Below are 25,328 nucleotides of genomic sequence, written 5' to 3'. Positions count from 1 at the left end.
ATATTCCAGGGACCGCCGTTACGTCGTTTGGCCACCGGTGGCGCTGTGTGCTATGCTACAATCCAAACACTTTCACAAAGGGGCATCACATTAAACCAGTGAGGGTCCCTAACACGGAAACTCAACGTGGGGCCCTTGAGCGCCCTGCTGAGAGCTGCTGTCGGTCTTGTGGGTAACTCGATGGCAGGAGAGTATTATCCTACATGTGGGAAGACGCCTGACCCCTGCCTGCCCTTGAGGTAGCAGGAACAGAATCTTTTCAGCACAGGTTGCCATGGCAGTTTAATCCCCATTTGACCATTACCTTATGAAAACTGAACCCTTCCCCGGTGCGGGGCCGGCATGGAGCTGAGCTGCTTGTACCGAGATGTCGGATAAGGTTCTCGTTTAATTGGCTCTGCTTTCGTTTTTTTTTTTTTTTGTTTGTTTTTTTTACAGCACGGTGCAACAGGATGAAGTTTTCTGCAGCTCCATGGCAACCGCCAGTATGCATCTTTCAATTAGCTAGGTTAATTAGTTCATTGTAATGTTAATATTCTATTAAACCTTGCTAACGCTATAATAATAATAATAATAATAATAATAATAATAATAATAATAATAATAATAATAATAATAATAATTCAGGCATGTTAGAAACATGCATCATTTAAGAATATTTTGTAAACACAGATCTAGTAGCCTTGACGCTTGTGAAGCCTGTTCTGTACACAGCGGGTCACATAAACTGTTACAACCTCATCGCAGGTGTCTAAAGAGCTCGCCTTCCCTGGAGGAAATTAAACCAAGCCCCGATGCCCTGTGGCAAACAGCCTGCACGCGTTTGTGCAAAGAAAACCACACAAATGCAGAAGGAAGTATGGAAGTCTTTTGCAAGAGGATACACCAGGGGCAGTTAAAGAGTGCCTCTTTTTTTTTTTTTTACACACATTTGATTAGCAAAAGAGAATCAGATTGATTCAGCTGTGTACATTTTCACTGCGACATTACTTGTCCAACAATTTACAACAATTCATTAAGTGGTTGTGCCTAACAACATCACCACAACAAGAGATGTCTTTAACCAAGCCAGCGCAGTAAGCCACCACCATTTCAAACTGGAAACCCGCATTCTAACGTGCGCAAAAGCACACATGGTACCCGTGTAGCGCACGGAGAAGCGCACGACAGGGGCATTTATGGAGAGTGTGTGTGTGTGTGTTAGATGGAACCACTTTAAAACGACACACGGTTAGCCATTGAGCCACTGAAAACGGTTCTAATCAGACTCTCACGTATTTCAGCATACTCCCCCACATCCAGAAATCCTTTCCCCGGCCTGATAAAGAACAGCAATTCAATCAAGGGAATTACTGCAGCACAAATACACGCATTCAGCGTTTCCATTTTACCACCCTGCCGGGACAGCCACACATTAAGATGGTAGTGTATTTCACACAACCAGAAACGCCTGGAGTTTGGTAGGATTTTCAAAAGGAAAGTATGAACCACACACACACAGATGACGATAAAATCGCGGAGATGTTCTTGAGTGGTTTATAAAAAGCAGTTCGTTTGAGCAGAACATCAGGGGTATTCGATTGCTATTCCAAAAGCCCGAACAATTCAAACTGATTTTTATTTTTCGTTCGCGTTAAAGCCGCACTCCTCTTTGTAACAGTGATCTATACGGACTGTTTTTTTTTTTTTTTTTCGCTCCGGCCGCTGTTTCTGTGCAGTTTCTAAAACACGCAGGACCGGAAAGGGGTCAGGCTGCGTTTCCACACGTGTGTAAATGTTGGTGCGCCTCGTATCGTCTTTTTTTTTTTTTTAAGAGGACATTGAAATTGGTAAAATAAATAAATGATGAACCAAACATGGCTGAGATCGTTGAGCAGCGGATTGAAGACAGAATTCAAGAAGTGGAGCAGCTAGAAAGAGTTTGTTCACGAGGAAAGAAGTGAAGTGCCGAATACAGTTAGTTGTGACAGGAGCCTTAGTTTATATTGTCAAAATGAAAAACATGTATATTAGTAAGAAATGCTTTTCCGCGTCTGTAGCAGAACAATGTTGTGCTGTTTCCTTTCAGGGCTATGATTAAGAAAGTATCAGCACTTGCAGGAAGGGGGGTCTGCCCTCTGCTCAGGCGCACGTAAACTAACTCTTTTTAAAAGAGAGCTTTGGAAGTTGTTAGTTATGCCTTAATGAATGCTGCAATTTATCATTCAAGGAGAGTACTAGTTTTCGGGGGAGATCGTGAAAGCTGAACTGGCCCGAGTTATTTATAAAGATGTCATTCAGAAAATTAAAGGTGTGCATCAGTCACGGTATTATTTGAAACAGTCGCTCTTGCTCTGCTGTCACTGTGCCATCCAATTTTGGAAAAGCAACAAAACAGTATCCGTGTGTGCTGGATTTTATTTGAGTATATATCAGTTATAAAGGGGGAATGCCAGAGTTATACAGTATACAATCTAAGATGTTTTTATTTAATTTTTTTTATTTTTTGCAGTTTAAAATAAGCGTGTAAATTTGTTTTATTCAGGTACAGATTTCCTGCTGTCATTCCTGTCAATCGCTGTACTCTTTGACTTCACGAAAGAAATGCAAGAGGAGATCCTGCAGGAGTAAGATACTTTCCATGTCCTTTTTTAAATGTATTATCTTTTAACGAACAGGAAAATCTCTTTTAGAAAAAAAAAAAAAAAAATAATAATAATTATGTAGAGCTACCAGCCCCAGCAGGCACTGTGGACACACATACGCGGTCGAGGTCCATGCTGCGTTGTTCTAATGCGAGCTGCGTTCAGTCTGCAGAGTTTGCATGCTGATGACCCACTGATGTGGGACTTCATGGCGAAGCGGGAACGGGAGGCAGAGTCCCTGCCGACCCCGGACTCCGAGTCCAAGCAGACGAAGGCGTTGGAAGTGGGGCGCCAGGAGGAGAGGTGCTGCGCAGTGTACGAGGAGGCCGTGACCGCAGTGCCCACGGGTACGGGACAGTCTGAATTCTCAGTTTGAGCTTGTAAAAGACATAACAATAAAAAAAAAAAAACACAGATAAAATAAACATTTACCAGCGAGCGAAATTCGTACGCTTATATAATCTGAATACCACACAATACCCTTTGCACGCTGCCATTTTATCATGTTACTCCTTTCACACTTGTTTCTCAAGGTTTGCATACATTACTCACCTGTTATTGATCATTTGACAGTAAATTGTACATCTACTTCACACTTTGTTAAATGCCTTCTCGGTCATGTTTTTATATGGTTTTGGTCTCAGTCAGACAGCAAAACAATACAAAAAATTTAACACTGGCTGCCTGCTTTGTGATGCAGCATCTGGGTTGAGAAGCAGAATTTGTGTTGATGTTTAACTCTGTACCTGTGTTGTACAGGAGTCCTGCAAGATGCTGAACCTGCAGGAATACTACGAGCGAGCTCTGTTGGAGTTCGGGTCTGATGAGGACAGTGAGTCATCTTTCTCGTTCTTCATTTCTGATTAGTCTGTAATCCAGTAACGTGCAGTGCTGGGGTCAGTTCCCATTCCCTTTTAATCAATTCCGAGCCCTTCAAAGGAACTGGCCCCCCAACGCGAGTGTAGCTGACAGAATGATGTCTCAAACGTGCAGTGTTGAAAGAACCACGTGTTCTGGTAAACGTGTGTTTCAGATAAATACAGCAAATGGAAGTGTGATTTTATAAAAAACTATCCTGGTTTGTATTTTTCAACAGGTTTGTGGCTGGATTACATTTAGGAGGAACTGAATCACCCGCAAGGGAAACCCGAAAACTGCGGCAAGATACACTGGTGAGCCACGCGGGTGCTGCAGGGGGAGCGGGTGGAGCGCTTCATAGCCAATTACACGCTGTCACAAACCGGACACTTGTAGGAGAAGCAAACCCCTTTCTGAGCTTCGGACACTCCTGGAAGAAGATGGTTGTGTCACGGCTAACCCTTTCCATATTTCAAATTAGAATTTGTATTTAAAAAGGAAAGGATCTTTTAAAAACAAGTTTTCGTTGCTGTATTGTTTTTGAGATTCACAAATAAAAAGGTAACTTGTTCTGTTTGACAATCCCATTTTAATACCATTGGACATTTAGTCCAATGACAGACAGGTACAGTAAAAACAAGTTGCAAGTTCAAAAATTTTACAAAACAAAGTACCTTTTTGTCGAGTTTTCTTCAGTGGTACAGACACATACGATCAGCCCACACCGAGGAACAAGACCAGCAACACGGGATCAAAGTGCATTTTCAGAACAAGCTTCACCAGCACCACGTCAATCACAGTTAGTAATGTTACTGGAAGTAGAGAATTACAATGCAAGAAAACACTCAAAATGACTTGTATTAGACATGTTTATTTTTTTAACGTCACGGTTTACAGTATTTGATGAAGCAGTGCTCCAGTTAAATGTCTAGTAACACTTGAGTAAAAGTTATTAACAAAAAAAAATGACACCACTATGAAGCATTACCTGTGGTTACAGTAAGCCTCTGACAGAGTTGGGGTTTCCTCGCTGTTGTGGGTTAGTGATACTGAGCATTATGTATATATATTTTTTTATAGTTATAATAAACATACTTGCTGTTTACTAAGTATTGTGGTTGTTTTTAATCTTCGAAAATAAAACTGCATTTGTCGGGGACCTGTTTGTTACAGGGTTACAGCAACAGTCAATAGTGCTTAATTTGCTTTCGCAAGGGGCCTGGGAGAGAGACTCATTCATATCAAGGTAAATCGCTTTTGTGGATCAGACGAAAAGCATATTTTTTCAATTACAATTGCCTGGGTGCGTGACTATAGAAAGAGTAGGCATGCTGATGTTTAGAAGGCATGTTTGTATACATCTCCCTGCTGCCTAAATTAAATACTGCAACAAGACTAAAAATAAATACTCAGAGATGATCAGTATCTCTCTAGTGCAAATTAACCTGCAGAAATAAAAAATCGTAGAAGAGGCTCGGGGACAAGATGCAAACATTATGGAAATCGAGGTCCACTAAGTGACCTGCTGCCAAATTCCTGCAGGAGACCGAATCGCTGCAGTTTGGACTGGTCACGCTGAGCACAGACAGGCAGACGGACAGAGTCATGTGCACAACCAATGCCTTAGGTGTGCCAGGCAGCTTAGCACTTCTGCAGAATCCAGCTAAATGTGTTACTGAAGTACAGCTTTGACATTCCAACATATTTGCAGGTGTTACTGTCCATTTAAAGGCTTACAGAAACATTAGTTTTACTGTGGAAGCTGCTCTAGGCTTGATACCACAAATACATCGCTTATAGAAACTGTCTAAAGGTACCTCTCTCATTGGAAAACATAACCCTTTACTCACCATCTCTGACGTTTCAGTGTTCCCACCGATACAGCACAGGAATTTATCAGGGCTGCTATGTGTAAGGGTAATAGCAGCAGTACAGTATACGCTACATAAATTCACAACAGCTAAGTTAGAAAAAAAAACTATTTGCTGATATAAAATATACTGGCTTTCGTGCTGTACAAAGTTGTTTTTGTTTGAAAAACTAACAAAGACAGCAACTGCGCACTCCACTGTACAATTTAAACAAACAAAAAACCCTAGAGTAAAACCTTAATATGATGGCTTCTATAAAATAGCGTTTGAGATTGCAAGATTGTTAAGATACAATGGCAGGACCTTTAACACAATACAGGAATTGTGTAACTGAATGAAAGCGGTGCTTAATCAACCGAAGTCCACGTGGCGGAGCGTGTGTGTGTGTCTGACGGGTCGCAGTTAGCAGGAAGCATGTACAGCTGATGAAATTGCAAATATACAGAGATTACGATCAATAGAAATGAGATATACATGTGTTATATTTCTTTTAAATGGCAATGTTAAACAAATGTGCAAATATATTTAACAGCATGATTAAATGTGAAATTAACTGTAAACATCTTAACTGCATTTTTGTCTTGCCAAGTCCCGACCTCATTCCTAAACTTGAACCCCTTCCTTCTACTGAATATGAATTCGTAGTATCGAAGTTAAAATAAATCAAACACGTATCAGATTCCTCCATTGTGCAAACATTCTTGAGTTAAAAATGAAGCCCATTTGCGTGACATGATTATGGAAAATGCCCCCAAGCGGTGCATTACAATGATTAAGGAAGTCCTGCAAAAGATACAGATGTCAAGAATTCAATGACAATTCACCCTGTTAACGGATAGTCTAGCACCTTGCACGGATCCAAACACAAAACAGGTCTTGCTCACTTCTTCTGATAGGCTCTTTACATCAGTTCAGATTTTCCTTGCCTTCCTTCCTGGCCTGATCACATGACCTCTGTGCACCCCACATGTGTTGATCCTGTGAGACACTGCAAATGAGGGCTGACTTGCCAGTGTGGGGCAGCAGGTGACTGTTTAGTTATGCCAGCAATGATGTTGCCTAAGCAACTGTCCTAGTGCAGTGTATACGGATGAGTTCTGTTTGTTCTCAGGGTGTTGTGTAAGCCCATTGCTGCTTGGGAAGTTCCTCCAGCGTTAAGGCAATGGTTTTGAGTTAGAGTTGTCCGGGTCTCACGCTGGTTCCGCCCCACAGTCCTCTCGCCCCAGCCCCTCCTCCTGGCTGGAACACATTATCATTATGCTGCCGTTGCAGGTCACTGCTTTCTCAGCACGATGTAGGACACGAGGAGGATCAGCCCGGCTGTGAGAGCCACGATGACGAACTGATGGACAGTGATGACGGTCTCCAGCTGGTGTATCCGCTCCTCCATGGCTGTGGTGTGAATGTAATCGTAGATCGAGGCTCCGATACTCCACACTGCCCACACGGCATCCACCACGGGCTTCATCTCGGTGCAGAGCAACGGGCACGGCCTGCCAGCCTGGAAAAAATTAAAAAAGATTTGTAAGAAAAAAACAAAAATGGCCATTCAAACTGATCATGAAATCATCTTTACACATGAACGTGCTGCGATTGTCTTCCCGTTGCACGGTTCGGACCAAGGGGCTGTGGGGACGAGTGGCGATGCAGAGAAAGTCAGCTGGTTAATATTGCTTGTCTGTTTCTTTCAGGGGTGAAATGTGTTTCAGCAGAGAGGAACACATTCGTTTTGCGGTGAGTGTGCACATGCTTAAAGGACTGACTGTGGAAAGCAAAATCAGTCAGTCAGTAATGTCTGTTCAAGTTAACAGCCATTCAATTTAGAAGCATGGTTTTCTGAGGACCTCATTGCATAAGGGAGAACGGCAGCAGGATTCATACAGAGCCTCAGCGGCTGTATCTAGTTCTGCCATGGTTTAGATCATTAAAATATACTGGTGGTTTCTTTGTACGGTTCAAGGAAGCTTCTTTCTAATTCTAAGCCACTGCATACAATAAACCACTCTGCATTTCCACTGTAGTCTTTGTGGTTAGAAATGTTGGAGAACATGGATCATCTTGAGTCCCAGTTTACAAGCTTACACCCTGTTTCTTTCTGAATGGAGATTAACAAGGGAGGTAAGCAAGCTGTTGTGTTCTGTCCTGCAGACAACCACTGCTGACAATAGAGAGAAGCAAAGCTTCAGACACAAAGTCTGGGAATGCACGGTGTTACTGAAATACCAAACCGCTAGAAAGGTTATCAGATTTCAGAGTTAGGCACGCCACACTAGTATCTGAGACACGGCGCAATAAGATAGGAGGGCTTAGCGCGGCGCTGTCTAGAGCTGACTGGGGCACACAGGGGAGAGGGACCTGGGTTTGAATTTGCTGTATAAATGTATTATGCCGAACGATGAATGCATCCTCTTGTGCTTGGAAGGAGTTTTTCCTGTACGCATCAATAAACGAATGGTTTTTATTTGAAGACAAAGACGCATTTTTTTTTTCTTCTCATACCAACCCCAAAGGTGGTTTCACGAAACAGTAACCATTCACAATTCAAATATTTAATTTCAAAAGCGATTTAAAAACAATGAAATGAAACTACTTGCATCCTGTTTATTACCTGTGTTACCTTTCTAAAGCCCACACCGGTGTAATTTAAACAAAACCATTGAGGGTTTACCGCATGGATACACAGGTAACAATGCAGGTCGGCACAGCGTTATTGTGCAGGGTGTAAGGTGATGAAGCATTCAGGATTTGGAAATGTGTGTTACCTGGAATCTCACAATAATCTGTACATCATTCATCGTGACGCGGACAGCTGATTCCTGCCTGCAGCTGTTTAGTGAATCGCAGCTGCCAACTTCAGTCACACAACAATGCACCGGCCTGGGAGCGCAACCCCGCTCGCATCGGCAGCTTTGAATCACCGTTTAAAAGCTGCAGATTTCGGGCATGCATTTCAAGTGTATTGTTTTAATCCGTAATCGCTTAGATCCTACTAATTCCAAGAATCCTGTTTTTTTTTTTTTTTTTTTTTTTTTTGTGGTTACTGGAATCAGCCGCTCCCAATGCAAAGAACAACAGGGACTGCCAAAGGGCAAACAGACAGGAACCAAGCTGAATATTAAGTGCTTGAATCGGACTACTTATTTTATGCAGGCTGCATGACCTCATACGAAATAATAAACCAATAACGATATTTTTAAATAAGTGTTATGTTTGCGGAAATCAAGCGGTAGTTTATTTTGAAATTCAACTAGTAGCAAATGATGCAGTCTTTATTATTATTATTATTATTATTATTATTATTATTATTAATAATACATAGGAATACTTTGTGAAGGCACCAAACCGGCCGACCCAGCTAATAGCGCATACTATAACTGTCAATTGCATTACAAATCAAACTGGATTTAAACTTACCGAACTTACCGAAATAGTGCTCCGATTAAGATTTGTGGCAGCACCAGTTTGCGGAGAAGTGCTTTGTATTATTAATATGGCTGTTATGAATATTTATTTGATATCCTTTTCGCTTACAGAACACTCCCGCTGTCTGCCATGCCTCCCTGACGTCACACCGGATATGTAGGGACCAGCGAATGCAACCCTAAGTTAGATTGTGCATCAGAGCTTCGTTGAATGGGCGTGCTCTAAACTAGGGCATTTTGAACACGTACAGAATTTTTAGACAATAGGGGCTTACACATTTGCTTTCTGTCATTTGTCTACAGAATTAATGATCCATCCGTCTGCTGATTATACTTGTAATGAACAATTTGCTTTACTTTCTAAATACATCTATTTTCCCCTATTACAATACACATACAGTACTGAGAAATGTGCTAGCGGGTTTCTGGGGGTGCGACACAGTGGCTTCCATCATACACAGGTGTTACAGTTTTCTTCAATGGCTTTCAATTGTTCCTGCGCCTTTGCACGTATTTAAACATGAGCACTACAGCAAACTGGTGACCAGTAAGAGATGGGAACTGGGACATGCGTTACTGGTTTCTTAATGTGCAATACCAGATTATTTATCAAAACACCAACACTGGTGTACAGTAAACCCTGACTGCATACAGCAGCCATTCGATTAGCCAGCCAGCCAGCTAGTCTCTCTACCACTCACTGATAATCTGGGGCTGGTTTTACAAAGCAGTTCTAGAAAGCAGTCTGCTAAATGCAAGCAACAAAAATATGGCTGAACAGAATAAACAAAAACGTTCCTTGAGGAAGTGAAACCTTCACACAGGCGTGGCTGTTTGTTACTGCATACGCCATCATGCGTTCTGTCTCGCTCAACCCGGGTCAAAGTGTGTCAACCCACATCCTGAGGTGGGTCGCTGGGATGTGGTTTCACACTATGTGTGACTGTGACCCGGGCAGCCAGAACCCAGGTCCAGACCTGGATAGGAGTGCCAGTGTGAAAGGGGCTTTAGCTGATTTCCGACAGACCCCCAATATTACCAAAAAAATAGATTTTTTTTTTTTTTTTTTAATAAACAGAGATAAATTCCAGGAAATGTTGATTTAAGAGTAAAACCAACAAGCAACAGGCCTTGAACATGGGTAAAGTACAGTATTACACACAGCTCTATCTATGTAACACGTCAGGAAGTAAGAAATACACACTGAGGTTGATCACAGTTTAAACACATGTGCAGCAAACACCAGCTGCCTTCGTCACCTTAATGATCATTAACACGTTGGAAGCCGCTAGCTGAAACGTTCGTCTGCTTGACCTAGCCCCTTCTAACCTTTAACTATACAATCTATTCAACCTGCAACACATACAGCAGGCCAACTCATTATCAGGGGAAGATGACAATTCAGTTCTGAATGTACTTCATGGACAGCGGGGAAACGTGGCGGTAAATGACATTGAGCCACTGCTCCTGTATGTCTTTAATCCTTGTGCTGATCTGGTCGAGTGAATTGGGGTCAATGAAGTTTTCGGAGAACAAATTGACGCGTCCCGAGTCGACGTGGGCGACAGCCCAGTCAGGAACTTCTAACTGGCTGTGCAGGTCAGAGCCGTTCAACGACAAGGTCTTCAGATCATTGCAAAGGAAGACATGATGCAGCTCCTTGCTCCTGGCTGAACTCTGGACGACTTGCAGGAGCTCTTTAATCTTGTCTGCCAGGCAGGCGCGGCTCCACTTGTCCTTGAGACGGGACAGGGCGCTCCGCAGGTCACTCAGCAGTATCTGCAGCAGCATGCTTTTGAGGTGATAGGACGTCAGCACGGAAGAGAGCTGAAACGACGGGTTGTTGTCCACGTCGAGATCTCTCACGATCTTCAAGCTGGCGGTGAGACAAGATGAAGGCAAGCTCTTCGTCAAGATGTTCATGAGCTTCATCTCATACAAGGAAAACGAGAGACGCCAGAGCAAATTCCTCTCGACCTGTTCATGGCCAGCCCATATTTCTTTTTTGCACGACTTCGGTATCAGATACATGTCTCGCCTTGCTTCCACTTTAACAGAAGGGATCAGGTCCACGCTAAAGGAAGCATCCTTGTACTTTATATTGTGAGGCACACCCCAGCTCCAATCTCTGAGAGTTTTACAGCAGTTATATCGAAGTGCCTGTTCTCTTTATAGAGGTCAGCTTGAAGGAACCTTCCCTCCACAAAAGACTTCAGGAACCTGCCCTGTGAAACACAGAGCACGGTTTGGACAGCTATCATTCCAAATCCACAGAACCCTTTGGGGAAATCAGGTCTCTGGTGGCAAAAGGAAAAGTCCAGTGATACCCCGTGCGGCATCTCAATGGGAAACATGTAATCAAATTCGTCAGGTTGGAGAACTTTCAGCTGCTCCTCAACGCTGCCTCTCTTTAGAGGAACTTCTCCAACCACTCTCGGCTTGCTTGGCTTCGGATCGCTTTGCATGTGTCTAAAAATGCCGTTGACAACTAGCTGTACAATGTGCTTGGGTACTTCCAGCTCCTCAGGGGACACGTCCACAAAAGCTTTGAAGAAATGATTCAGAATCAGCAGCTCCACATCTATGATCTGGTGATTGCTGGCGGGGTGTTCAGAAGTCTTGGATCCCTGTCCAGACTTATTGGTGGCCAATCTGATCTTGGAGACCACAGATCTTGAACTCAGAGCAACTACAATTTCTTTTAATTCTTGCAATTCAACCATCTTCCTGACCCAAAGCCCTACAACCCTGTCATTTACAATAGAAGAGAGTCTTGGCAAAGCTCTCCTATGTATTTCTGTCTCTTCTAATAGCTGTGCTGTATAACGTTCCAGCCCCATGTTTTCAGATTTCAAGCATCGAATGTGATCCTTTAGTGCCCTCATCTCATTTTGGTCTGCTGTCAGGCTCTGAATAGGATGAGATTGTATATTTGCTGCCGTGTCCTCTGATTGGTCACTTAACTTCCCAGTAAAGACACCATGGACAAAAAGATTATTATAATAACTAGAAGAATGAATAGAATTTCCATCCTGGTCCAAAAGGGATTCCCTCTTATTACAAAAAAAGAAAGAAAGAAAACGATGCACTCACTGCAATAACCACAACTTGTTCGTGCAACGTTCTGACTGGTCTCCTACACTAAGCTTTGACTCGATTATTAGGTGCAATACTGTTGGTGGCTTCTTTAAACAGCAGTCAGTAGATAAAAGGGTTCAATGTTGTAAAACGGGTTTAGTCAGACGGTTTTAAAATGACTCCTGTGCAGTGCAGTTGTGAGAGATGGAAAGGGAAATGGCACAAGCTGTTCAACGCTTCTGATAACTGCATTAGTCACATATTTCCCAAATGCGTTTCATTATTTTAAGTTTAAATAATCACAATAAAACAATTCTCTGATCCAGAACTAACTGCAAAGCGTGCATATAAAGATATAGCATGCTCTCACCTTCCTGCCAGCCACCAGCAACTGGCTTCAGTATAAATGGTGGACTTGCTGCTGTTTTCAATGCCCCGACTATTTACATATAACAGAAGTAGCAGGAAGCTGCGGGATAATGAAACATTTGAACGGAACCCAAAGCATGACCTGGCAGAGGTGCGACGGGGTGTGACTTTAATTACCCTTAATCGTTTACTGCACGTGTTTCTAACACATGCAAGGCAATATTCACAAAGCATGCACCCCCGTGCTGGGATGTGCACCTTTTCTTTTTTTAAAGGGAAAACTAAATAATAATATTATAGAACTAATAAGAAAACAAATGAAATGCAAGACGCTCTTGCATTAGCCCACACTGTCTCTGCACTGACTCCTAGTGGAATACACTGGCTTGTGTGCATCTTGTATCACAGAGAAATCGTATTCTGCAGTTTCCAGATTGATCAAAACCATAATGTATTTAGCTTATTTTCAAACTTCTCGAACTGCTTATTGTTTTTAACACCATAACCCGTTCACAAGTAAACAACACCCCACTGAACTGTGCGTCTGTGTATTCGTTTTAACATCGTATACACAACTACACACAATGTCATCAGCTGCATTCTCTTTGTTGGAAATGTTTCTGCTCTCGCAATGTTGCAATAAGACTCGTTGCTTATATGCACTCCTTACACATTATTTATTTTGTAAATAAGCTTATGGGGTCTACGTTTACGTTTATCAACTGCACGTTACAGTACACAATCATGTTGTAATAAACACCACACACAAAAAAACCAAACACGCCTTTTCTCTCAGAAGTTCCACTTTAAAGAATATCGCGGCTTTTCTCATCGGGCGCGGTGGCCAAGTGGTAAGGCGTCGGTCTCGTAAACCGAAGATCACGGGTTCAAACCCCGTCCGTGCCTATTGACTGAAACATCATTTTTAAAGGTATTAAAATTAAGTATAAAACATAAACAGTAGATGAGATTTGCTCATATCTAATATAAATCATTATAGGATCCGCTGCTATTCAATGTAGTCAATTGATAAAGCTCAAACAATTGTGTGAATATTAAAACGTCACAATGCTCACACTGTATAATGCAACAAATTTAAATGTATTCACTGCTTGGAAATAGTTTGCTAATGGCGCAGCGCACAGTAAGTAGAGTTTTCTAAACTTGATTCAGTTTATGATGCTAAGCATGGTTATGTTGATATTTCCCCACTAGGGGCGCTCCAATACTGTCTTTGAGGGAAGAAAATAGAGATCCATTGATTTAGATGCATCGTTTACCAAGGTTAAATACCTACCACCCTGACCCCAAAAATTAACACCCACGACCACACATTCGTCGTTCAGAACACTAGATATTACTGGGGTACCTTTGAACAAATATGCGTTGCAAGCAGCATGTAACGTTTGATTAACGTTTATGTTAACTCGTGAGATTACCAATAAAGCTAATGAAACAATAAGCACGTACGTAATTGAAATGCAACCATTCCAAAAACGCATAACAAATGCATTAAGAACTTTAAGCGGGGGGGGCTTTTGAGCAGGCGGGTACGAGCCTGACAGATGCGGGAGACGGGAATGATGGTGTCCCAGTTTGGTTGCATGTTGCATCACACCAGGGATAGCCCAGGTCGTTTCTATTAGCTGCGGCCTGGAAATGACAGTTTCCTCGCGTCCTGCAAGCACACCTGGGGCTTGACTGATATTGCGGCGCTTCTGGAACACAGAGCGAGCCTGCTGCCGGTCAGGTAACGAGCAGAACGCAACAGACAGAGGATTGTGTTATACACGGGGTTTTTTTTCACTTAAAATAAACTGCTATCCCTGTATTTTTACGTATCATGCAATGTAGCATTTTAGTTTCGGAACCAGACATTCATAAGATGTCTTGCCAATGGGGAATCCATGTACCTTGCTAACCTGATTACAAGCGGGCTTGTGGATTCATTAGGAGGCACAATGCCACATAGAAGACACGAGAGCTAAAACAGAAACACTTAGGCTCCCTTCCAAGGCTGGCCCCTTTGGATTCTGTTAACAAATACGCATGACACAAAGCAGACAGATTCAAAGACAGTAGGCATAGACATGCGGCACACAGTCCAGTATCAGAAATTGTTGCTTTGTGTTATGTAAGGGTAGACATTAGTCGTAGTAATTGTTTTTCATTTATTATTATTTGCACGTGTATTAATCACGTTTTCTTTTGAGCACTTCTATGCAGGTTTTATTCACGTTTTTATATAAAGGACGCGTTTGTTATTTCGTTCACTTATCTTTGTGCATTGCTTTGTTGTTTCAATTGTGTAATATTCACATGTAGCATTTCCAGTAGTTGCACATTGTTGTCGCTGCTAATCCCCCCCCCCGGTCAGGACAGCAGCGACATAAAGAAGTCGATGTTGCGAGTCTGTTTATTTGACGGTTGGCGTTTTGGGATGGTTTTAATTGTAAGGAGCGATACGCAGAACCTGATGCAATAAATCATTTAAACTAAACCGTTTCAGCTGCATTTTTTCTCCCTGTTTACACACAACCGTTGATGTGCCGAACTGAAGAACCTGTGGGGGTGGGTAGCTGCCCCAGTGCTTACTGAGTGCGTTTCCACGCTGGCGTGGTCAGGCTACGTTATTGCACTTTTATATAAATACTCGCTACAGTTACTTTACATTTTTCCAACTCTCTCTGGATGCCTGTCCCTTTTAAATATGCAGTTAATGCGCTTTCCATGGGACAAGCGGTCCTCCCACATCGAACAGTAACACCTGCACAAACAGTTCTCAAACGAAGTAAAACGATACAGGCAGGGCGTGCACATAAGTTTGAATTTAAACAAACAAATAACGCAGACTCCGTGGGTTAACGCCTATTGCGCAAAAACATATCGATAACGTTTTGTTTTTCCAATGGATTTTTTTTTTTTAAATTGCAGCACTGCAGTTTTCCATTTGGTGGCAACAATAACCAAATGCTGCTTTAAAAATTAGCCGGACGCGCACACACTCACACTGCACCGAACCACCTGAAGAATTCCTTTTAGGGAGGGACGGGCCCGGGTTCGCTCGCCGGGGACCGTGAACGGGGAATGTCGAGTTTTCCGAACGAATGCGATATGATTTGGACAGGAAGGCTCTGAGTGAGATTAGCGCATCACACAGGCTGGGAGACCAGGTGGTGTCTCTTCTATCGGAGTGTATGACTCAGCTTTAGCACATGGGGGCCGCACAGCTAAACTTTCGAGGACAGTGCAACAGCGTGTGTGTGTGTGTGTGTGTGTTTATCAGCGCTTGGACACAACTGCAGTTCTTGTTTTTTTTTTTTTGCTACAGTGTTGCAATGTCTTTTTTCCCTTAGGCGTGCACATGTTACTGGAATTTGAATTGGAAATGTTGCAATGTATCCCAAGGATCGCCTTACATGGCCGCGCATAGAACGCGAACAGCGCGGATTCAAGATGTATGTAAGAAGGGAGCGACCGCAGACGAGGGGCGATGAACAAACAGACCAGCTCTCCTGCCCTCCTCACTTCGAGTTTGTTTTACTATTTTATGCTAACGTGGAGGACGTTGTTTCTGTGCTACTGGAGGGACTGGCTGCTAAGGGAACCCTCGTGTAAAGGTACAGTACCACACACTGCAATAAAATAAGACAACACGGCTCACGAAACAGCTGTTTTTAAAAGGACTGCTGCTCTAGACTTGTGCAGTAACGTACAGTACACAGGGCTTTAACAATCGCAAGCTTGGGGTTACTGATGTCTCTACTCTAAATGCTGAGTGTTAATGTTATACAGTGTGCTACAGTCATTCTCAGCCCCTAAAGAGTTAAGCTTTCGGAAGAAGGTAGTTTATTGAAACTGCTCTGTGTAGGCCAATGTAACAATAGGCTACTCGGAAAACGAATGCAGCCGGCAACAGCATTCTACATATACTTCTGATGTTCTGTTACGCGTCTGTGTATTTAACGTGGAATAGCCGATCCAGTTTAGAGAACAGGTAACACTGCGGGTCTGTGCTATATGATTTTACATGCTGTGGCCTACTTAAGTAAATGAATAAAAATTATATTATTGTTCGGAAGCCAGGTAATGACTAACGGGAATAACCGTGCCTAGACACAAGAAGGGTTCCTTTTGGATTGTTCAGCGTGCCTGTGAGTTAGGGAATGGGTCTTTGCGGGCGAGGTGAGTTGTGTATCTCCAGTCAACTGGCCTACAAAGTCCCAGTTCCCAGCTCATGTGACCGACGAGCCTGACCCACTGCACCCGTGCACCACGGGACAGGACATGAACAAGAACCACCCGAGCACCGGCTGTGAAAACTCAAGAGGAGCGGGCGGTGAACTGCTAGAACCAGGACGCGCAATTAGAGGCACGTCACCTTTCTATCCCTCTACATACTCTTCATGAATAGGAGTTGCGCACCTCGCAAGCAAACAACGTGGAAAAGTCGACTTTTATAAAATGGCTTTTCTGTTAAAGCTGAATCCTATATATATATATATATGTGTGTGTGTGTGTAATATATATGTATGTATGTGTGATATATATGACCACAGAGAACATACAACTGTTTAATGTAACATTTATGTTAAATACAATACAGATTGTTCCGTGTTAAGAGCTGTATGACAGTGTTTTACAGAATGAGGTGATGAATCGACACAGATCTATCAACCCAGATGAGTTACACAGTTTTAATAAATTCTATAAAGTACCTATGAGAAGTTAGATTGTGTTTAGCTAGAATGCGAGTTTAAATCAGCGACTCTTAATATAACCCTCGTATTTTTGGGGTCTTTCACTCGACAAATATTCCCTCTTAACACACATTTTGCGTTTTTTTTTTTCCCCCATAATGATATTTTATCATCATTGCAAACTTGACGTCCAACGTACAGTACTGGTACGCATCATAATCCTGTCTTTATTTCGTATTTATATGAAAATTATCATTATTTAGTAGTTTATATATATTGTGTGTAAAAGTTTTCTCTTGGTAAAATAAATTGATGTCTTACAGTTGCGTTAAATATTATCCAGCAAATGATTCTGCATTTCACCAATAAATTCAATATAAATGAATAAAAAGTAATTCGTTTTAACTGTTGATAGTAAAAACAAGTTGTAAATAACAAATAACATTAGTAAACTAAAACAAATATCGCTTTCTCTTTGTGTGTATGTGTGTGTGTATGTGTGAACATTATTATATATATATCTATATATATATATATATATATATATATATATATATATATATAATATTATTTATAGATAATATATACCTTACTTGGATGTCAAGTTTATTGAGTTGAATGAGAACGTTTCAACATGGCATACAACATGCATTTACTTTTATTTTTATAAGCAACACGTGTATTTCTATCTATATTTAGTCTTGTGATTTCATTGGCTCGTCCTTCTTCTGATATTTTTTTTTGTAATTCATTTTCCTCGAGTATCACAGGAGAGATTGCTAGTTTTGGAAGGTAGTTGCATAGTTAGCAGCCAGAGCTGTGAGCAGGATATAAACTTTCAAGAACTTCACCGGGTCTTGCAGCGTTCCCTGCCAAAGAGACGAACCTAATTTAATAAAAACACCACGATCGGGAGACGCTGCCCGAGTCCTCAGTGCTCGATCAGTGTCTTCCACTTAATATTTAAACACACTTTCTTTCACCTGCGTCAACTCGATTGTCACATTCCTAAAAGCAGAAAAACGAAATAGACCGGTACAAATCCACAACACATTTCACGTTTTCCTCTTTGAATTTCTAGATTTCTGGACAATAATCCAGGAGATTAGAAAACGTACTAAAAACAGATAACATTTAACACCTTGCTCAGTATTATTTAAATTAATTTCTTAACTTTTTATTTGGAGAATCCATTAAAACCCGCTACGTACATATATCTGACTCCGGGTTTATTTAAATAACTTTTGAAGATTGTTTTGAGGAATTAAGTGTGCTGTCAATGAAAACTTGCGCTGGATTGTTACCCTGCAGTTTTACAAATACCACGTTGTATTTTGTCTGTCTATCTATTGGTGAATACAGAGCGCATTACTAAAAGTAATCATTTCGTCCCATCTCAACAGACAACATCACATCGCTTACCCCAGTGAAGGGTTTGGCAGAGTTTCACGTTTATTTTCTGCATAATCTGAATTTGAAACTGCCTAAATGTATTTACGGTTTATAGAGATCGGGGTTTACTATTGAAAAGTACTAAATATATGATCATGTTGTCTTGTACTAGAACATATTTTTCAAATACAATTGTAAATGAATAATGACTAGTTTCCAAATTAAATGAAGCCAATACCCTAGTCAACATAACATATTATTAGAAACATCGTTTTTTTTTTTTTTTTTTTTTTGTTAGCAAATAGTTTTGTAGAAGCCAAATTTATACAACGGCTCTACAGCCCTTTCCGAGGCCTTAGTCCAGCTGCTTGCCAAAAACTATAAAAATACTGTATTCCACCAGGACTCACAGACACTTCTGGAGTCCTTTCTGAGGATGCTGTCCCAATCTATGTATATAGAGAGTGCAGAGAAATAAAAAAAACAAACGGCAAACAGCTCTACATCCAAGGAGAATCAGGATACTCCGCAATCATCAGACATAATGAAGAAGAGAAGTCACTGATAAACTGAAAACTATTTTAATAATCACCTACAGCTTTTCGGCTTTCTCCTTTTCCGTGCTATCTGAAGGTGGAAGCTGAAACATCGGTATTAGTTATTAAAATAGTGAGTTTTCAGTGCGTAATATTACTGATTCTGCCTAGTCGGCGCCCCTGTTTGAACGCTCGCCGCGCCCCCAAACATTTAGCTGCAAGTCAAGTGTAATGTTTGTTTTGCGAAAATATTTGAAGTGATAAAACAATGGACATACTGCAGTGCTTTGAATTGTGTTTCCACAGACAATAAATATGTATGGATCAAACTCATATACAGGGCGATTATAAAGTAAGTTTACCACTTCAGTATATGTGCGTGTGTAAATATCTTCATGCACTTTACATGTATGTTTACACATATATCAATTAATAGTGACAGTATTTCTGCAGCGTTATTACTGCTCATCAGTAGTTCGTTTATAATCAATAATTGCAAGGTAGTTTATGGATTGTATGAGTATTTCTAATTATTTCTATCACTTTAATTGTCTTTTAAGTGAGGACTTGGATAATGGTCTGAACGTATATAGGTTGTGTATTCCCAGTTTAATAAATAACACACACACACACACATATCAGAACTGAGATGTATACAAGTGCATTTATCTTAACACCAATTAAACTATAGCATAAACTCGAGAAACCACTGGAAAGGTCGGTCTGAAATGAACTCTGCCTGTCTTGTTCAGGTGTGAAGAAGAGGCTTCAGAATTGCCAGTAAGAACTATTTGAACTCATTAAATGTTGCTGTCCTCGTTTCAGGCCAGGCATTTTGGAGCATTTTAAAACTGGCACGTATCTGCTTTTTAAATTTTCTCTTTAACTACGTTGTTATGATAACTTACTCTTCTTTTTTTTTTAACCGCAGGAGTTCTGTCTAAATCTTGTATAATCAAAGCACATAAACACGGCATGTGTTCAGATGATTATTATTATTATTATTATTATTATTATTATTATTTTTTTTTTATTTTTTTATTTTTTAAGAAATGTGCTTGGTACTTAGTGTTAAAACCATCTCGCACATAAATAAAAGATTTATTGAAACAGGATCCTCAAAGCAGTATCTCATTTGATAATGTCTTGAGCAGCAGCAGGAGAAGCGCACTTCAGTTTAAAATAGATCTTCCTAGAACAGAAACATTAAAATTAGATCTGGGAACACGGGGGGAGCTGGGATTGGAATAAGTAGCACAGTTGGTGCGTGTGGAAGGAAGGCTAGGATGCTGGGAAACCCACTAAACTCGCAGCTTGAGTGGGATGGAAAGCAGGGCAGTGAACACACTGCCAAAAGTGCCATTGCAGAACCACTCTCTCCGGCAGTCAGGGGGCCCTCGCACAGTTTGTGTGGGTGCTTATACATGTAGTTTGTTTTATCCCCCCCCTTTTTTTTGCTGCATGTGTTGATTTTAGTGTAGCTGGCTGTGTAATACAATAGTCTAGTTTATTTCTTGATTGTGATCTGAACACTCAGAGATAGCACTTAAACCCGGAGGAGCTGGATTGCGGTGTGGCAATGCTAAAGCTGCTGTTGTGTTGAGCTGTGCGATCTTTATTTTTTATTAGTATAATTTGTGATGTATAAAGCGGTGCAGATTACCCCGAGAAAAAGCAGCAACAGAAAAAGTAGGTTAGGAACACACAGAAAAATCACAAAGCATTTCACTCAAGCGTTTAATTAATGTTTTACCGCTGATAAACCATTAATAAAAAAAAGTGTAAGAATTCCTACGAGCCTTAGGAATGAACTCCCCCGTTGTTTCAATGGGTGCTTTTCTCCTTTCAAGGACGGTAATGATATTTACAGGAGCTTTGTGTTCCATGGATTCCCCCTGTAGAGCTTCAAAGCAGTTCTGATACAAGATGAATACAAATAAAACTAGAAAAATATACAAAAATGTTTTAATAAATGTAAAGTGTTTTTTTTTTCTTTTAAAATTAGAATGGTGTATCTTCCAAGAAGCAAGTTTCCGCAGCTGCTATTAATACAGTATGTGTGTTTACAAGAGACACAGTGTCAATACTAACTGGACTTTTCCCCCTTTGTTTTATGAACTTCTTAATAACAGCTTTGAAACCCAAACCATTATTGTATACGTGTTCTGGTTGAAATGTTGTTCTGCTTGACCTCATCTCCTTGCAGTTGCATCTGACTCTGCTTCTGTCAATGCAACACAGCGCCCTGGAGAAGATGAACAAAAGGCAGCAAGAAAAATGAGGGACTTTTAGGGGCAGCTGTGTTTTTCTAACCCAGTCATAATGCCCCTAGAAATCCTTATTGTTCTTGCAATGGTCAGCGGTCGGTCACACACACACTCACACACCTCACTGTGCTGCGCTCCGCAGTTTCAAGGACGTTCTGGTTTTGTGTTCCAAGTCTTGGTGCTGTTTCACCCTCTTCTTTTGAAACGTTTGTATTAAATGTTAAAAGCATGCAGTAGTGTGTTGGCTCTTAGACAGCAGATTCAGTTTCTCTGCTGGAAGACGGTGGCGTTTCACAGGGTTGGACTCGGACCACGCTGCACCTAAGAGCAGGTTAGCTTGTTCCTTTCACATGCTGTTTCTTTTTCTTTGTAGTAGCGGGATTTATCAAGACTCTGCTTCCTTTATGCGTTTGCTGCACTGCCAATACTCCTAGGTGTTGGCAGACACCGCACTTGAGGAGAGATGACCCCACCTCCCCCCCCTCCCACCTCTTAATGACTCACGGGATGTGCTGAAGAGTCCTGCAGGAGGCTGGGAACAGGGATGCAGATGATGAGTTCCATGTAAAGCGAAGGAAGGATGTTTGAATTACTCATCAGGGCATATGGAATCTCATATATCTGGTACTGGACAAGACATTTTTCATGTTCATTAGTGCTTGTATTGCAGCGGCCAGGGCTGGACGATTCTAGATCCCAGGGTAGAGTACATTGGTAGCGGACCTGGCAAGAAGCGGAACAAAAAATAAAAATATAAACCCACAGGGGTTGGGGTGGGGGGAAAAAGAGAGGGGGGGTGGTTACGACAGAGGAATAACACAAATAAATAAAAATGCACTGCTGAAATTATTCGGTGCCCCTCTGTTTCGGGATTTCTTCCATCTTTGACGGGAGTTTACAGATGATTTGTAATTTGTGTTTTTTTTTTTTTTTTTTTTTTTAAATTAAATGTAGTCACAGAAAACACTTTATTGAGATTTATCAAAACAAAAAATAAATAAATAATAAAAACACGACAGTGAGCAGCTGCTGGGTGCCAGCTTCCTGACTGTAAAGTTAAAACACACGAGTCTCTTGTTTATTCGTGTAGCTTTTAACTCTAAACCCGACCACGCTTTCCAAGACGAGGAAGGAGGCAAGGGACGAGCCTCCTCCAGCTCTAACCCGACACAGCCAGCTGCAAGGTGGGAGGGAGCTGGAAGAGAGCTTAGAACATCCTGTGGAGTGCTTGAGAACACACACCCTTTTAATAATGACAAGGACTCTTAGCATTTTACAACTGACCAAGTGCTGAACGCCTACAGAACTGCTGTGAGCCCGGGTCTGAGGGAAGGCATCCGATCTGACACGCTCCCGACACAAGTGAAGTCTCCGGCAAGGGCTAGAGGGGTGCTGGTGATCGGAACGGGCTCTCTGGAGAGGAGGAGGGTTTGGAATTCCAGTCCCATTGCACTGTATGACATCATCTTGATTACACCATTGCCCTCTGTCATAGCGTGGTGAAATCAGCCAGACAGGAATGGAAGAGCTGGTAATATCGCATCAATGTAGACCACACATTACCTGGACCATTGGCACGATCCCGTGGCCGCCCTACTCTTCCCCCATAGAAACGTTTTACACAAGAACAACACAGCCAAGTTCAATAAAGCATCACGAAAGCACGGTTAAGCAGTGTGAAACAGCATATTAAAAAGCATGGTGAGCCATGGTAACATTTTGTAGCCATAGAAAATCTGCAAGAATACCCTGCTAAACGTTTATAAGCGCCAGCCTTGATGCCCAGCTTGGATCGTAGGGCTGCCTTTCCTGAAGTCAGCAGAAGCAAGATTTCTGGATTACAGGACAACATTAAAGCAGATGGTGCATCTCACCCACCATCCAGGACAATGTTCTGGATACCAGCAATCAAAGAATTGCCATGTGCAAAACCAATGGCAGAGCTAAGCCAGGCAGAGGAAGAGGAGGAGCTTCACCACATTGGAAAACTTGAGATGTTTCAGGTCTTTGGTAAATCAGCTTCAAGCTATAGAGCAACATCTAGAAATTGGGTGTCATTTTTATTTATTTATTTTTTTAAACCTGTACAAAGGAGAGATGCTGAATTGGGTGATCTTTTCAGTAAATGTGACTCCGTAACGTGATATTTTATTATGTGATATTTTGCAATGTGTTACTTTGTATCGTGATATTTTGTAACAACTGTAAGTTGTCCTGGATAAGGGCGTCTGCTAAGAAATAAATAAGAAACAAAAGGAAGTTTTGGTTTTTGGTAGATTATCGTAACAATAGCTGGCAGTTCCACAAAGCATCTCATCAATGAGGTCACCTTTGCTTCCACTGACAAGGAGCTGGGTTTAATCGTGCTTGAGGAATACTCTGCTCACTAGCAAACGGCTCCACTGAGTAATTACCTTGTCACGGTATCTAATGATATTAATAAAGATAATAGCAGAGGTTCAACTGGGAGGCCTGAAGCATTCTCCACATTATAAAACAAGTGAAAACTTGAATCTCTCTCTCTCTCTCAGGGAGGGCTGGGTTACACCACGCTTTAGGGGTATCAGGCTGATGATGGCTGGGGAGCTATCCAGTGAGCACACCCCTGGTGGGACAGGATCACTCCCTTTTTGCAATAGCACTGATGTTGTGGCCAGAATGCTTGCTTTAAAAAAAAAAAAAAAAAAAAAAAAAAAACTCAGCTTTGCAGCCTTTCTGGCTCCAACTATTGGAATCAAGCTTTTTCCCCCATTTAAAGCAATATTGATTAGGTGTCCAAAACTACTTTATTTCATGCATGATAGGGTTAACCATAAACTGCACAGTATACAGTGACAACAGCAATGCTACAGTATACAAGGACAGCAGCAATGCTACAGTATACAAGGACAGCAGCAATGCTACGGTATACAAGGACAGCAGCAATGCTACGGTATACAAGGACAGCAGCAATGCTACGGTATACAAGGACAGCAGCAATGCTACGGTATACAAGGACTGCAGCAATGCTACGGTATACAAGGACAGCAGCAATGCTACAGTATACAAGGACAGCAGCAATGCTACAGTATACAAGGACTGCAGCAATGCTACAGTATACAAGGACAGCAGCAATGCTACGGTATACAAGGACAGCAGCAATGCTACGGTATACAAGGACAGCAGCAATGCTACGGTATACAAGGACTGCAGCAATGCTACAGTATACAGTTTCTTCTCCCTTTTCTTTTTAAGTGCAGCAGATGGCAGTTTAATCAATGTGTCGTTTTACAGGAACGCTGAAGGCTATCGGTGCATTACCAGCAGCGGGTTGCACAAACGCACATTAAACAGGATAAAGTTTCACCCCTTCAGCTCTGCGGTCCAGTGTAGACAGGCAACTCCACTGGAGAACAGCTGATGCTGAACCTGTTAACCTCTGTGTTCTCTTTCTTTACCGTAACATAATTGAGCAGGCCTGCCAGCCTTGTTGTGCAACCCTGTGTCTGCTGCACTGTAACTCAGAGAGAAGTCCTTCACTGTGTTTTCCTAAAAGTGACTGTTGGTCCCAGTACTTGACTCCAGTGTTTGCCATGTTCTGGCAGGCTGTATTTCAAAAGGGATTGCAGGCAGTATTCCACTGGGAGCCACTCCTCTGGGTTCAAGCCATGAAGAGCCAGTCTGAATAAAACATTTGTAAATAAAATCCTTTAAAGTATAATAACTGAAAACTTCAATCTTAGTGTTATGCAAAGAAGAGAATGAAAACCAAAACATGCTCTAATATAAACAAACGAATGAAAACCAAAGGGAAGTGAGGTTAAATCAAGATGTGTGTACTGACTACAAACAGCGACGCAGGGAGTAGGAGTAATAAAGTGAGCATGCCCTGTACAGCACAAAGCTCCTCCAATGAAAGTGAGCATGCCCTGTACAGCACAGCGATCCTCCAATGAAAGTGAGCATGCCCTGTACAGCACAGCGCTCCTCCAATGAAAGTGAGCACGCCCTGTACAGCACAGCGCTCCTCCAATGAAAGTGAGCACGCCCTGTACAGCACAGCGCTCCTCCAATGAAAGTGAGCACGCCCTGTACAGCACAGCGCTCCTCCAATGAAAGTGAGCACGCCTCTGTACAGCACAGCGCTCCTCCAATGAAAGTGAGCACGCCCTGTACAGCACAGCGCTCCTCCAATGAAAGTGAGCACGCCCTGTACAGCACAGCGCTCCTCC

General features: G+C 41.8%; 1 protein-coding gene, 1 long non-coding RNA gene and 1 other non-coding gene across 5 annotated transcripts; all 3 read left to right on the top strand.

Annotated features, from left to right (window-relative positions):
* The first annotated feature begins 1,743 nt into the window (after nt 1–1,743).
* Nucleotides 1,744–4,587, top strand: LOC121295682 (U3 small nucleolar RNA-associated protein 6 homolog). 3 transcript variants are annotated; one of them, XM_041220645.1, is made up of 5 exons: nt 1,744–1,939; nt 2,525–2,606; nt 2,790–2,971; nt 3,384–3,456; nt 3,721–4,587. In XM_041220645.1, the coding sequence occupies exons 2-4, from the start codon at nt 2,584–2,586 to the stop codon at nt 3,446–3,448; spliced, it is 270 nt and encodes an 89-aa protein (XP_041076579.1). In that variant the 5' UTR covers nt 1,744–1,939; nt 2,525–2,583; the 3' UTR covers nt 3,449–3,456; nt 3,721–4,587. The 3 variants fall into 3 exon arrangements, with proteins under 3 accessions (XP_041076579.1, XP_041076578.1, XP_041076577.1); XM_041220644.1 differs by having other exon boundaries at nt 1,744–1,956; XM_041220643.1 differs by having other exon boundaries at nt 1,744–2,290.
* Nucleotides 4,588–13,056: 8,469 nt separating this feature from the next.
* trnat-cgu lies at nt 13,057–13,128 on the top strand. Its single transcript has one exon. It is a non-coding gene; the product is annotated as a tRNA-Thr (tRNA).
* A 1,946-nt stretch (nt 13,129–15,074) lies between these two features.
* On the top strand, nt 15,075–22,181 carry LOC121295746. The gene is made up of 2 exons (XR_005946968.1): nt 15,075–15,842; nt 21,491–22,181. It is a non-coding gene; the product is annotated as an uncharacterized LOC121295746 (long non-coding RNA).
* The last annotated feature ends 3,147 nt before the right edge of the window (nt 22,182–25,328 follow it).

This window comes from Polyodon spathula, chromosome 20 (assembly GCF_017654505.1).
Source record: "Polyodon spathula isolate WHYD16114869_AA chromosome 20, ASM1765450v1, whole genome shotgun sequence".
NCBI lineage: Eukaryota > Metazoa > Chordata > Actinopteri > Acipenseriformes > Polyodontidae > Polyodon > Polyodon spathula.
Note: the sequence above shows the minus strand (reverse complement) of the source record. Positions and strands in the feature narration are given on the sequence as shown.